The 14,163-nt window shown below is 36.0% G+C and overlaps 1 protein-coding gene across 1 annotated transcript in view; it reads right to left on the bottom strand.

The window, feature by feature from the left end:
- LOC145668023 (uncharacterized) overlaps positions 1-13,179 on the bottom strand; it is a 135,444-nt gene extending 122,265 nt beyond the window's left edge. Inside the window, exon 1 of the mRNA XM_081735488.1 lies at positions 12,729-13,179. Within this exon, the coding sequence (XP_081591614.1) occupies positions 12,729-12,834 (106 nt within the window). The 5' untranslated portion in view covers positions 12,835-13,179. The remainder of the gene's footprint in view (positions 1-12,728) is intronic.
- Between the last annotated feature and the right edge of the window lie 984 nt (positions 13,180-14,163).

The raw sequence follows: 14,163 nt of genomic DNA, 5'->3' as shown, positions 1-14,163 counted from the left end.
AAGCAACCGCCAAAAGATCGTTCAATCGCTTCCGTTCTAGAAATTTTGACGTCCATCATTCTATTCGCAGTGGTCTACTAATTATAGCAAAAGTGGAAAATATTCTGTCAAAGTCGAGAAAGATGGACCTGTAAGTATTCATGATTGCCAGTTACGTAAGCATTCATCGCCAAACAATGTTAAACTCTATAGAAATCTGGCTTAAAAATGGACGTTTGGATGCTACATGATCTGGCTGAAAAATATTTCCTCGATGAATTTCGATCTGCAAATCTCTTTGAAACGTAATGAAGACGAGCTCTTTCTGAAGCGGTTCGTTACTATTGATAAAAGTGTTTAATCTGCGACCACAATGTGCTAGAAAGATCGTGTCCAAAGAGAAAAGAAGCTCTGTCGTCTGTGGCAAAGTTCACACTGCTGCCCAGGAGCGTTATGCTATGCGTTTATTGGGATTCGAAGGACTTCTGCATCACCAACTGCTACCACAGGGCAAAAATATAAACTGGAATTTGTACTGTCGACAATTACCGTGAGTGCATCTAGGAATTCAAGTGAAACGGCCAGATCTGGTCAACAAAAATTTTACCATGCCATTGTATACCATGCTGGCAACGACAAACTTCATACATCTTTAACGATCTGTCAGAAATTCACAGAGTTTGGTTGGGAGATTTTAATTTATCCACCTGTCACTATAGAACTATCATTTCTTTCGGCCTGTGCTGTACTTCCTAGATGCTATTAAATTTAGTTCCAAAGAGACCTGTGAAAATTATGTCACAATTTTTTCACTAAAAATCACAGAAGGTCTATAGCGACAGTGTTATGGTGTTGGCGGAAAACTGACAAAAGATCATCGAACAAACTGATGCTACGTTGATTCATAAAGTTATTTTCAAATCACAATAAATGTATCCATAATTTTGACCTACTTAAAAGGGCCAAATGCTTTTTAGACAACCTTACAATAATAAAATAAAATAATTATTAAAAATAAAATTTAATGAAAATAACATCCTCCAACAAAGGGGAGTTTGAGATTCGGAAATTTACAAATGAAACGCTAAATACATTAATCTCAGAAAACGATTTTTGCTGCATTTCGTAGGATTTCCTAAATTCTAGAGTTCATCTTTTTCCAATTTTTATTTTACATTTTATTCTAGTCGTTTTAAAATAGTAAAATAGAAACTTAGCTTGACTTAACAAGAAATCTTGCGAATATACAGAGTGTTCTATAGTTTGCATTTCATTTTAGTCCCATCGATATATTGAAACCCAAATACATGGACATTCGTCGGGATAGTAATAGGGCAAAACTATCAAATAATGCTTTTGATAAAGTGAATAGTTTCAAATATCGAGGATCAATATTAACAGACGAAAACCGTATTCACGAAGATATTAAATGTTGATTAAAAGCAGGAAATTCGTGTTATTATTAAGTTCAAACTCCCCTGTCGTCGCGAATTCTGTCGAAGAATTTGAAGCTTAAATTACATAGAACGATAATCATGTATGTTATTCTGTATCGTTGCGAAACACGGTCACTTACTCTGAGGAAAAAACGTAGACTGAGAGTATATGAAAAAAAAAATCCTGAGACGAATATTCGGACAAAAGTGGAACGGGAATGGGCATGTCCATTGTAACTCACGTTACGTAATGACGTATCTTTTGAAGAATACTAACCACAAATAAACTTTTAAAACTTCGTTTTTTTTTAAAAAAAAAAAAAGTAAAACTGTCATATTTATACAGATAATTACAAAATATTGTCATTTTACATGATACAGCAAACCTAGGAAAAATAAAATACTATAATAACTCACGTTACAATTTTTTCCCTACATTCAGAGGCTGTGATTTTCAGTACATTTTCTTTTGTCCTGGCGTAGCTATGTGCATGAAATTAATATGTAAGAAAGGAACACATATAATGTAATTATGGCAAAAATATTAAACTTTTATTTACATTTTATGACTACTTATTTTAATGGAATATGCACAGAGTCTTGTAACTCACGTTACGTTTGTAACGATCCTTTATTATTAAGTATAAGTAGCATGTATCTATAAGAACTTGAAATAAGCACAGTTTAATTTAAGTTGAACATTGAACTTTACTTTAAGAAAAGGCTTCATATTAATATATCAATTGTGTGAAATTTTATTTGGATACCGACATAGAAAAAAATAAGACCTATGTAATAATAAATAAAGCTTGTATAATATAATCAACTTTTTCCTTTTTCCTTTTCCTCAACTTTTTTACTTTTTCCTAAGTCCTTCCTCTAATAACATGACAATTTTTCAACTTTCCATAGGTTACAAAGTTTAATAAACGAATGTTTTCATGCAAAACTACAAATACAATACTATTCCCTAACATACGAGAGCTCGATATTTCTAAGCGAGAACACTAATTAGTTCTGAACAACAGATGGCAGCGAAACAAATCCCATTTGAATTAAAGTTTTAGTACAACATACTACACCAGAATGTTCATTGCAATAGGGTTCTCGAAATTATAAATAATTACTTCTAATCCACACAAACATTTAGCTTGTCTCACGTACACCTAACAAAGACGTTGCCACTGTTATGCCCAATTTCCTCGAAATGTTTTTGGATTTTTTCTGCTGCAAGCGGCGCACCGCAACTTATTAACTCCACCACCGACAACTCCAACGTACGGTTCGTAACTACGTTATCTCCTATAAACTTTGAAACTGGGTCAAAACGTGCAACACACTGGACGCAGATACTGGAAGAGATTTAATGGACTAACTATCAAACTTACTCGACCACCTTACCCTCTCATTGATGGTGATCAACCACTCACCTCAGATAGTACCAAAGCTGATGCCTTTGCGAATCATCTCCAAACCATCTTCACGCCATTTCCTCCTTAAAGATCTGAACGATATCATCCTGCGTATACGTTTAATGTTGATTCTCCTCATCTTCAACCCAGTACAGAGCATAACTTCCCAGCTCATCACAAACTTACCACACCCATCACAGTTCCAGAAATTCGTGAAGTCACAGCTCGCAAACGTAGTAACACTGCTCCAGGCATGAACCTTTTCACCTACCGTCACATTAAAGAGAGTCCTTTCTGTTTACTGCTCCTATTAGCCCATATTTTCACTTTCATTTTACGTACCGGTATCATTGCCGCCGATTGGAAAACCTCTAAGACTTTAATGTTTCTAAAACCTAAAAAGCTAGCTACCTCTGTATCATCTTACCGTCCAATCCAATTAACCACTGTTTTCTACCAAATTCTCGAACGCATTCTTGTAAACAGACTTCATCCACATTTCTCTCAACATTGTATCATTTCATTCCATCAAGCAGGTTTCCGTCCTCGCATTGGTGTTCATGACAAGCTCTTACGCCTCACCAATCTCATTACGAATCACTTCAACCGTTCATAGCCTTCATGCTTACTTTTATTCGACCTTGAGAAAGCTTTCGATAAGGTATGGCATTTTGCGCTCTTGTTTAAGCTTCTGTCCTGTAAACTGCCAATGTGCTACATCCGATTCATTTTCAACTTTCTATCATGTCGCATTACATATATATCTGTAAACAACCCCTTATCACATTCTGTTTTTATTCATTCCGACGTTCCATAGGACTCAGCATTATCTCCACTTCTGTGTCTGCTCTTCGTTGGCGATCTTCTCTCACTTCTTCCAAATGTACAGCTCTTCCAGTTTGCAGACGACAAAGCCTTTCTTACTCTCGGTAAAACGATCCATCAATTGAACACAGCACTCCAATCTGCCATCGATATCTTTGTTAACTGGTGCTCGAAATGGCGATTACGCCTAAATTCTAAGAAGACTCAAGCAATAACTTTTCTTGACCCTAAGAGACGGACGGTCCCGCGTCCATAGAGACCCAACACGCCTGCACCTTTCTGTTCTTGATACTCCCATCAAACCTACCAAGCATGTTAAGTACCTAGGTGTTACATTCGATACTCACCTCACATGGCGACCTCACTTAGCTCAGATTATCACTAAAGTTTACAATAGACTGAATTTTCTTCGCCGACTCACATGCACAACCTGGAGCCTACAAGGAGATAAGCAGATACCATTCTCACCACATATAAGGTGTTCCTAGGACCCGTCCTCACCTATAGGTTTACAGCTTGGGTAGCTGCACATTCAATCTTTTACAACAAGCTCAAGATCCTAGAACAACACGCCCTGCGTATTGCATATCGTATCAAGCTACCCAGCCTTACACAAGATCTGTATGGCCGCATCTCCTTTTCTCACGTCCTTTACCATTCGAAAAACTTCGACTCTCCTACATCACCAATAGACTGGCTCAGAAGCATACCCTTTTCCTTGATATTCTACACAGTGATATCGACTACGCTCCACAACATCCTGCCCGCCCCCACCACTCTCCCTCCTCTTTACTCTATATCGTTATTTACTCCCACCAAACCATCCTGATGAAGACATCGCATAAACCTTTGCCACTCATTCAGATTTGCTCTAGATCTTCCCATCATATGCACAGTAATCCATCTCTTCTAACAGGGCTCATTGTGTCTCTCATCATGATCCTGAGCAGCACCAGGATCGGAAGATAACATGCATTCTTCTAACTAACCACTCACTTTGCTGTGTTGTGCTGTTCAGTGGAGCTCATCCTCATCTCCATTTCACCACCCATCGTAATAATTATGGCAAAAGGCCACAATGTCTGCTATGGTACTTGCATGCTATATAATTTATGATCAATAAAGTTTATATAAATTATTAAATCACTTAGACTATCCCTGCTGCCTCTTTTCCATATTACTATTCCTTCTCTTCTCGAGAAAAGGGCGTAACCCTTGTAAGGGGCTGGCATGCCTATAGCATTGTAAAAAAAATAATAAAAAAACTTATTAATTTAAAAGGGGTTCTTATTAGTTATTTTGTCTCCCTTGTGTGCAAGTGATAGTAGGAGTTTCAGTACCCTGAGGAAGTGCAAAGTGCTTGTGTGTAGACTGTGGAAGAAGTTCGACAGTGTTGTAATAGAATGCCGTTTCAAATACCACACTGGATATGCAGATACGATGTACGTCTACGGGTTTTGTGATGTTAATACCAAAGGTGTGGTGGAAGAATACCGGCGAAGGTTTCCTCGCCGGAGAGTCCCTACTGCACGGGTCTTTACATACGTGTATACTAAACTGCGGGAAACTGATGAGCTTTCCAGCGTAAAGCTAACATCTGAATGAGCCTCAAAATACACCCCTCAACAAGACGAGAACATTATTCAAGTTGTACAGCGAAATCTAACCAGCAGCATTAGGAGACTTTCGTATCAACCTGGACTTTCATGTACGTATATACATGATGTACTGCGAGGAGAAGGGCTTTATCTGTTCCATGTCCAAAAAAATGCAACACCTCCATCCAGGAGATATTGAACTATGTGTTGGTTTCTTCCAATGGGTACAGGAGCATCCTAATGTTTTGCCATTTATCTTGTTCACCGATGAGGCCACTTTCACCAGGAATGGGATAAACAACACCCGTAACTGGCATCGTTGGTGTGACGAAAATCCTAGGGCAACCACAGTAAGACAATATCAGGAACGATTTTCTGTACATGTTTGGGCTGGGATTATCTGTGATCAGATCATTGGTCCCTTTTCTGTGCCCCAACGTTTGACCGGTGAATATTATTCGCATTTCCTACTCATGCATTACCAGAACTACTGGAAGATGTGACTCTTCAAACTCGGGCGTCCATGTACTTCCAGCACTACCTGATCTTTGGTATACAGTATCATTTTCGCCTAATCAGATACGGTTCCTCTAGCGACAGTGTTTCCACTGAAAAACAATGCAAAATTGTTTTAAAAAAGGAATTTTATAGGGAAATTCGAAAAGTTTTCCTCAATTACTTCCCTCTTGTATGCAGCACTGGGACAATCAGTATAACATCTGCAAGCCTGTTTTATTAGCTTTCAAACGAGGTATAATATATAACATAAGCCCAAGTACACGGTGTGCTAGAATGTTTCAAACAAAAATCGGCAAGTTCAAGAGGCAAGAAAGTTATCCCCACCACCCCTATCACCGGAACGAGGGGGAATAGACCACATGTTCACATAAGCATTATTGCTTAGAATGACCTCCCCTATCACCTCCCAAAATCTTTGACATTCCTCACCAGACACCCTATATATATCTTTGTTTTGTTGGCTTTACAAAGCATTACAAATTTGTTACAAAATTGAAAATAATTGTAGTTAAATACATCATGTTTCCATTTCACCACTCTTCAATGCAATCTCCTCCGACAGCATTGTGCATATAAAGTCGATTGTTGATGTCTTCACACTCTTAACACTGACGAGGAGTTGGCGGGAAATATCACTAGCGTGCACCATTTCTGCGCACTAATGACTTCTCCCGCCAATCAAACGAAACTTGAACTCTCTCTCTTCAAACTATTTAACCATTTCATTGAAATACGATTAGCAGTTTTGAAATTACAAAACTTTGAAACCAGACGAAGACTTCTTATATCGCTATTGTTTATAATATACTTTTATGTTGTTTTAAACCAGTGATCACAAAACTGTCGAGGCGAGCTACTATTAGCCCGCGGGAACATTTTAGGATTTAAAAACGATAGGCTACGATAGCTCAGAAGCTTCATGAGTTTGGCGACCACGTTTTAGACTTTAGGAAGATCTTTGTTTCATCAAGGACCACAGAGGAGTTATCTTCAAGTATGAAATTGATATTGCCCTCTAATTCGCGGCTTTGGATTCGTGTATATACTATATAAAGATTTTTTAATTAATTAATATTTTTCTGACAAGAGTATGCACTTCTTTATTAAAAATAAAGTAGTTCGTAACAGTTTCCATAACGTAACGTCATGTTCCTCAGACGCTAATGTGTATGTTCATATTAATGTAGGTAATAGAGACATCATAATATAAATTATTAATTGTATATCAGTAATTGAAGACCTGAATTGCAGAACATATCAAGTCCACCGGAGTACATTTTTGTTTTAAGAAGAAAGACAAGAAGATTATACTTGGCATGCTATTCTGTTTAGTTGAAATTATTTTGAACATTTTAAGAAAAAATTTTGATTTGGACTTACGTATTATGCAAGTGAATATCCCTTAAAACAAAGATGCTACCATAAAAATCGCAAAATACGAAGAAAAAGAGTGGACTTGGGATGTTTTGCAATTCAGGCCTTCAATTTAATATTATGCTGTCTCTATTTCTACATTAATATGAACATGCATATGAAGAGGAGATAACGTTACGTTATGGAAACTGTTACGAAATACTTTATTTTTAATAAAGAAGTGCATACTTTGGTCAGAAAAAAGGCAATTATTTAAATAATAATTCCAGAGTCAACATGAAGGAAGTTACATAAAGATCTTGATGTAGAATATAATATACCAATTAATATTGTTAAAATCTGGATTAACTTGTTTTCCTGTTTCCTTTCCAAGAATCTTCTAAAGAAAAATCATTATTTCATACGTATATTAGAACTTCGCATCGAAGCGTTAGGGTCTACAGCGTTTGCCTTTTATCAGTCCATTTGTTTTTCAATTAGTATCAAAGAAACGCAGTAACAAAATGCGAAACTTATTTTAGTACTTGCATATGTATTCAGGATTGCGATTTCTTCATAGGATTCTTGTAATTGTCTTCCTACTTAACATACTAAAAGTCTCCATGGATTCAACTTGTGTAAGGCCACCATGCAAGAGAAATGGCTACGAAGAGGCATCTTCATTCGGTTCTTGGACAGTTTGTGAAAAATGGTTTACTTTAGAAATGAAATGAACTGGACTAATTTGATAAAGCGAAAAATTTCCTATTACATAGAGCTTTTACTTGTTTCCCAAGTCTCACCATTCTATAGAAGAAATGGCCACTTTCCAGAAAATTGCATTAAAAAGTAATTAAGAACTATCAGTTTTATTTGAATGTTGATTTTTTTAACGACCATCACACACAAATGATGTTTTATTGTGAAAGAGGAATTTTAGGATATACTCGTTTCTTCACGATAAGTAAAATGTTTCTCTTGATTCGAACAGATACTTAAATTGCCTTTTTGTCAGTTATAGCAGTTAGTTGAATCAAAAGATATTACATCCCAATAGCCGTGTCTCTTTTCCTTATTAATCAATAACAAGTGCAATGACACGTCAAATCTTAACAATTCTTTACTTCTGTTTCCATGTGAATTGACGGTGAGTATTCCGAATGCGGTGTAAATATCAATGAGCTAAAACAATGAAAACTTACTTCAAATCAATCTCAAATGCAGTCCCGGATAATAGTTGTTACATAAAACAGAAAAGATTATTTCTGTGTCAGCGTTCAGAACCATTCTAAAGATATTTTCAAGAGGAGCATACATGAACTTTATATACTAATTCAAATAAAGAATACTAAATGTATCGTTACTTGTTACTATATTAATTCAGGAAGTGTTATATTACCTTGGTGGTCAGGCCACGGCCTCTTGGGGCTGTTCTGAGTATAGCTCTGATATTAATGACAGAACCGTACGACTATTTTGAAAAACGAAATGAATGGTATTTAAGTTTTAATGTTTTTTAATGACGATACATTTTCCGGATCGTCAAAACACAAGAAATATTCTAAAATTCATCATTCGTGTTATAAAAATCATTTGAAAACGAATGTTGGTCATTAATCCTAAAAGTATTTCCCATTCCAATAAAACTGATTACTCTCAGGTATTTTTAACCTTGACATGATGAGCTCTTAAAATGATTTTAAGAAAACATTTAAAGCGAAAGAATATAGTGTTCTGGAGGGTTGAAAGTTCTGAGAAATACACAAAAGAAAGAAGTATTTTGTTACACACTGTTTCTGAGCTTCCTCTATATTAGTGTGTATACGTCATTGTTAGTAATTTGTTGATTATCATTATCAGCACTTTAAGTATAACTTCCAAGAAGAAAACAAAATTTCCATCGCTCCTTAAATATATTGAAGGTAGAAATAAGTGTTACTTGTATCATATAATAAGTGGATTATCAAACAATAAGTACATAAAGGATATTTTTATTAACATGAAATAATGAATATTGGAAATACACGCATATAAATAATGTGGGTAATGCGAATATTGTACGTGCAAATAGGAGAGTGGAAATGCTGAACGCTTTCAGTTGTCGCAAACCCTCAGGAAGGAAGAAGAAAAAAATGTAATTAATGTGATAAAAACATTTTATGATAGCTGATGACTCTATTTGTTAGTTTACACCCCGAAGACTATGCTTAAACGAAACATAAATTGCAATAAGAGTAAACAAGGACAAAACTGAACTAAAACACAGACGACGAGTCACATCATGACCCCGCACGCTACCACACAATCTTCAGGTGAATAACCATTTAAGTGAAATTGAACGCTGGAGATAAAACTGAAGGTTAAGATAAACTTTCAAATAAAAAGGTGTTTGGAAGCAGAGGCCATCATTCGCATCATATTCCAAGCAGCCAAGCATTCAATTGCCAAGCAATAGTACTTCTTCTGGACGACAATGCGAATGGGGTTCGCATTTAGTGTGTAAGTAATTTTCCCTTCTCTATCTTTGCACTTGAGCTGTTGATAGGGTAGCAGAATTGGCATCCCGTGAAGAAATAAATTCATAATCGCTATACTACTTGTTAAATTCTTGTAAAAGAAAGATATGTTCCTCATTGAGGATCGTCCATATAAGTTTTTTTTTTTTTTTTTTTTTTTTAAAGAATGAAATCTTGAGTAAGTTATTGTGACATTCACAGAAGCAACGTCCCCTTATAGAGGGATAAATCGTTGAGTCCCTTTAATTTGACCAACAGAGTGCTCCTTTAACCGTGTATATTGGACGATAACCGTCTGGGGTAAGATAAAATGCGTTCGCTATATAATTTTATAATAAAATTACGCGCATCTCTTTACTTTATTTCATAGTTCTCTCATATTCACTTTCTAATATTCGGCAAAAGTTGCCATAGGAATTCATACAATTATGCGCATAATAATAATAATAATAATAATAATAATAATAATAATAATAATATAAATTACGTAAACAATATCTGTCAATAAAGAAAAAAATGAATGTCAGGCCGAGATTTGAACCCGGGTCACTGAAATGTCAGCTTCCTGCTTTCACACTTTGCCATCAATTCCTCATATAAAGGTAAAAAAAAATAAACTAGTAGTTATGGTAGATAAACATAGCACACACTATTTCTACACGTTTTGATAGAATTCAAAACAATGTGAAAATATTTCTTCTTCGGAAATTAGAAGTTAAGGTGAGGAAGAACAGTAGCAATGTAAATCTGGACCATAGTTAAAAACTATGAGGTAATTTCAATTTGAAGAACGTTTTGTGATATTTTCCTGATTAACGAAGGTGTATATAACTTGTTTTTAAGTTAAAGAAGGAAATCTCGAATAAGTCATTGTGATATTCACATAAGCAACGTCTGCTTATACGATCAATAGTATCTATGTATAGTCTTTCATGAACCGATTCCACTTGTTAATAACTTATGTGAAGTGACGCGGTAGGTAAGTGGTTAACGTATTGAGGTTCCATTCGGGAGATATGGGTTCAAATCCCCGCCAGGTTCTATCTTTTTGAAATGTTTCGATTTCAATTTCAATACATACACATTGTGACAAGCAAGATCTCCTCTCCAGAAAGAGAAAGATGTTGGAATGAGGAGAATTGGAGAAGGTCTCTCAATGGAGCCAATCATTTACAAACTTATTTCCAACAGTTGTTCTAGATTTGATATTTTCAGCAACTTTCAAGCATTTCCTGATTCATGCGTAGTCTGTATTTTTATTTCTCTAAACATACAGTATATAAAGAAATAATACATTACATACACAGCAATATTGAGATTAATAAATTGCGTTCTTTTGAAAACACTATCCAAACCATAGAGATTCATCTTTGAATGGAGAAATGTTTCGATAATCACCTACTTTACATTGTACCTGCATAAACACCTGGATCAGGGCTACCAACTGGTGTTAGTCCCGAGAAGAGTTACGTGTAAGTTGGGTTGCATCTGTCTAGGCATTCTCCCAACTGCCAATGACCTGTGCCCCAAGTAATGGAATTAGAGCGCTTAGGGAGGGAGATAGTTTTGTGGTTGGGTGTACTTATTGCTTGAGTAGAATCGAAGGATGGCCTAATGTAGATCAAAGGGTGGCCGTGTTTGTGAAAACGCCGGGTTATCGGGTATGAGGTTGAAAAAGAATGAGTGTTTCCTCAGAAAATACAGTACTGTACCTGTATGTATTGGTTGCTTGAGAATACAACAGAGAATAAACTGCCCAGTTACCTTTAAAACAAGGGAAAAGTAAGTACTTTATGACGACATAGATCCTTTACAATGCATGGAAATGAAAATTAATGGATACACACTATACAGTTCTTTACCTGATAAGACAAACGTCAGAAAAATGTCCAGCAATGACCTTGAACGGATATTTCACCCTGCCAGGGTGTGGCCGAGTTACCCGAAGTGCCTATTTTTAGGGACTCTACTGGAATTTCATTTTAGAAAAAAAAATAAATGAAATCTTTAAATTTTACGTCTCACGTTTATGGCTGTTAGGCTAAAAGAGACGGTGATAATGAGAAATGAATGAAATGGTGGAATGAAGAAAGTGGAAGGAAACGAGAGAACCCCGAGAAGCGCTACGCACTGTGTTGTTTGTCCACCACAAAGTTCACTTGGAGCGAGCTGGGATCGAACCAGGGACCCCATGTATCGGAGGTGAACTCTTTAATTTGTCTATTTTATGTCGAGAACAGAACTCAACCAACCCCTGCGGGGCTTCTAACCCGTTCCTACTACTACTACTACTATTACTTATACTACTCCTACTACTTAGATTGGGGGAGGTATTAAATATCAGTCGTTTTTTGTACCGCGAGTTTAGAAACAACTATCGACAAACTTAAATCAGATTCCTAATTATAAGTTATCTTCTTTAATATACTTTTGTTAAGTGATATTAGGGCTATGTAATATTTTAAGCAGTTCATATCGAATATTGATTGTTTTTCTCTATTAAACAAAAAGAATAAGAAAAAAAAATGAAACGAAATCTTTGCTTTTACGTTCCACGATTATGCCGGCTGGGCAAAAGGAGACGGTGATAATAGGATATAAATGAAATGGTGGAATGAATAAGGTGGGAGGAAACGGAAGAACCTCGGGAAAACCCATGCACACGGTGTTTCTCCACTACAAATTTCACTTGGCGCAAGCTGGGTGGAACCAAGGACCTTATGCATCAGACCTGGAAAAGAATAGGAGATTGGGATTCTGGTGACAGCCGCGTTTGTCATCGGGTGGAACCAAGGACCTTATGCATCAGACGTGAAAAAGAATAAGAAATTGGGATTCTGGTGACAGCCGCGTTTATCATCTTAAAATGGCCTAAACATTCCCTTACAATATAAAATTAATCAATGAGTTCTGTGTCACAGTTTCCGTTTGATTTGTAAAATCCTTTTGTAATTGTATATTCTGATTTGTATATCTGTAAAAGGAAAATACTGATGAAAGCTAGAAATAGTTTATTTTATAAAGTAAATCTGATCTTATTTTATAAATAAAAGTGGAAATAATAAGAAGACATTGTATTTTCCTACTTACTATTGGTTCGTTTCCGACACTGACTTTCCGGCACACTTTCGAGAAGTATCACAATCATGGATATGTAAAGACTAATTAATCTCTTTGAGAAAAAGGAAAACTCCATCACACATTGTCGCTATTTTGTTTATCCACTTTCCGGTAAAACGTACTTAAACACACAATAAACAATTGGTCACTGAACATCATTTACCTAATCTGTCACAAACATCACAACAGTCAGATTACAAAAACGGTTCGTTGCAAACGCTTAATTCAGGCAACGTTGCAAATGGTTGCTGCGTTTGTTATCAATGATAGCATTCCTCGCGTTACAAGCACACTGAAATTTTCGTTTCAAACATTTCTTTCCTCCTCTCCACTCGATGACGAATTTTCCACGTCCATGACATTTACGTTTCTGTTGGCAATGCACACATACAAACTACATTTAATGTGCTAGTAATGGGTCTTGAGTACTGCAACGAGAGTTAATGGTTGCCGATAAGAACAAACACTTCCTTATAAGAGCTCGCTGAAATAATAATAATAGTAATAATAAAAGACCTCAAACACCAGGATCAGCCTGGCTCCATAAGATGCAGAAAATGTTTGGTATTTGATAGGCAATACATACGAAAGAATTGACAATTGTGAGACATACAGAATTCTTTGAAACAAGGTTAAGACAAACGTTTAAAATAGAACATGTAATTTTATAAGGAAATATTTTGCTTTAAACGAAGGAAACAAAAAATAAGAACGACAGCCCAGGCAACGTACGTCACGAAGCAATTTCTACCAACCCCCCAAAAAAGGAAGTCTAAGGTAATGAAGTTTTACGTCCCACAGTTATGCTGGCTAGCCTAAAGGAGAGGGCGATGATGAGAAATGAATGGAATGGTGAAATGAAAAAGTGTGAGGAAACGGGAGAACCCCGAGAAAACCCGCTCACATGGCGCTTGTCCACCCCAAAGTTCACTTGGCTCGATCTGGGATCGAACCTGGGACTTCATGCACCAGAGGTGAACGCTCTATCACTAGGAACGTGAAGTTTTCGTTTTATTTAATTCCTGAAATTGGTGTTATTTTTTGCTCCAAATCGGTGTTATTCTTCGCGATTTAATTCAAGCAAATAGGACATTTTTTTGTAATGGTTTTGAAAAGCAAGTATAGTGTAAACGTAGAGAAAGTAGTCTGTGAAAGCTAATTAAAATAAAATATAATTTTAAAATTAAACGAATAGTTTTAAATTTTGACATCTTAAATTTAAAAGAATAAATTATATTTTTGGACTTACCAATACATACTGGATATCGACTAAAAATCACACTGCAGTGTTTCTTTAACATTTTCTTCACTCCAAAAATCAACCAATCCACAATATACTTATTTAAAACGCAATTCATATCAACACACATTTTCACTTAATGGAAAATTTATAGTTCCTTGAATG

This window comes from Thermobia domestica, chromosome 13 (genome assembly GCF_964235325.1).
Source record: "Thermobia domestica chromosome 13, izTheDome1.hap1.1, whole genome shotgun sequence".
Lineage (NCBI taxonomy): Eukaryota > Metazoa > Arthropoda > Insecta > Zygentoma > Lepismatidae > Thermobia > Thermobia domestica.
Note: the sequence above shows the minus strand (reverse complement) of the source record. Positions and strands in the feature narration are given on the sequence as shown.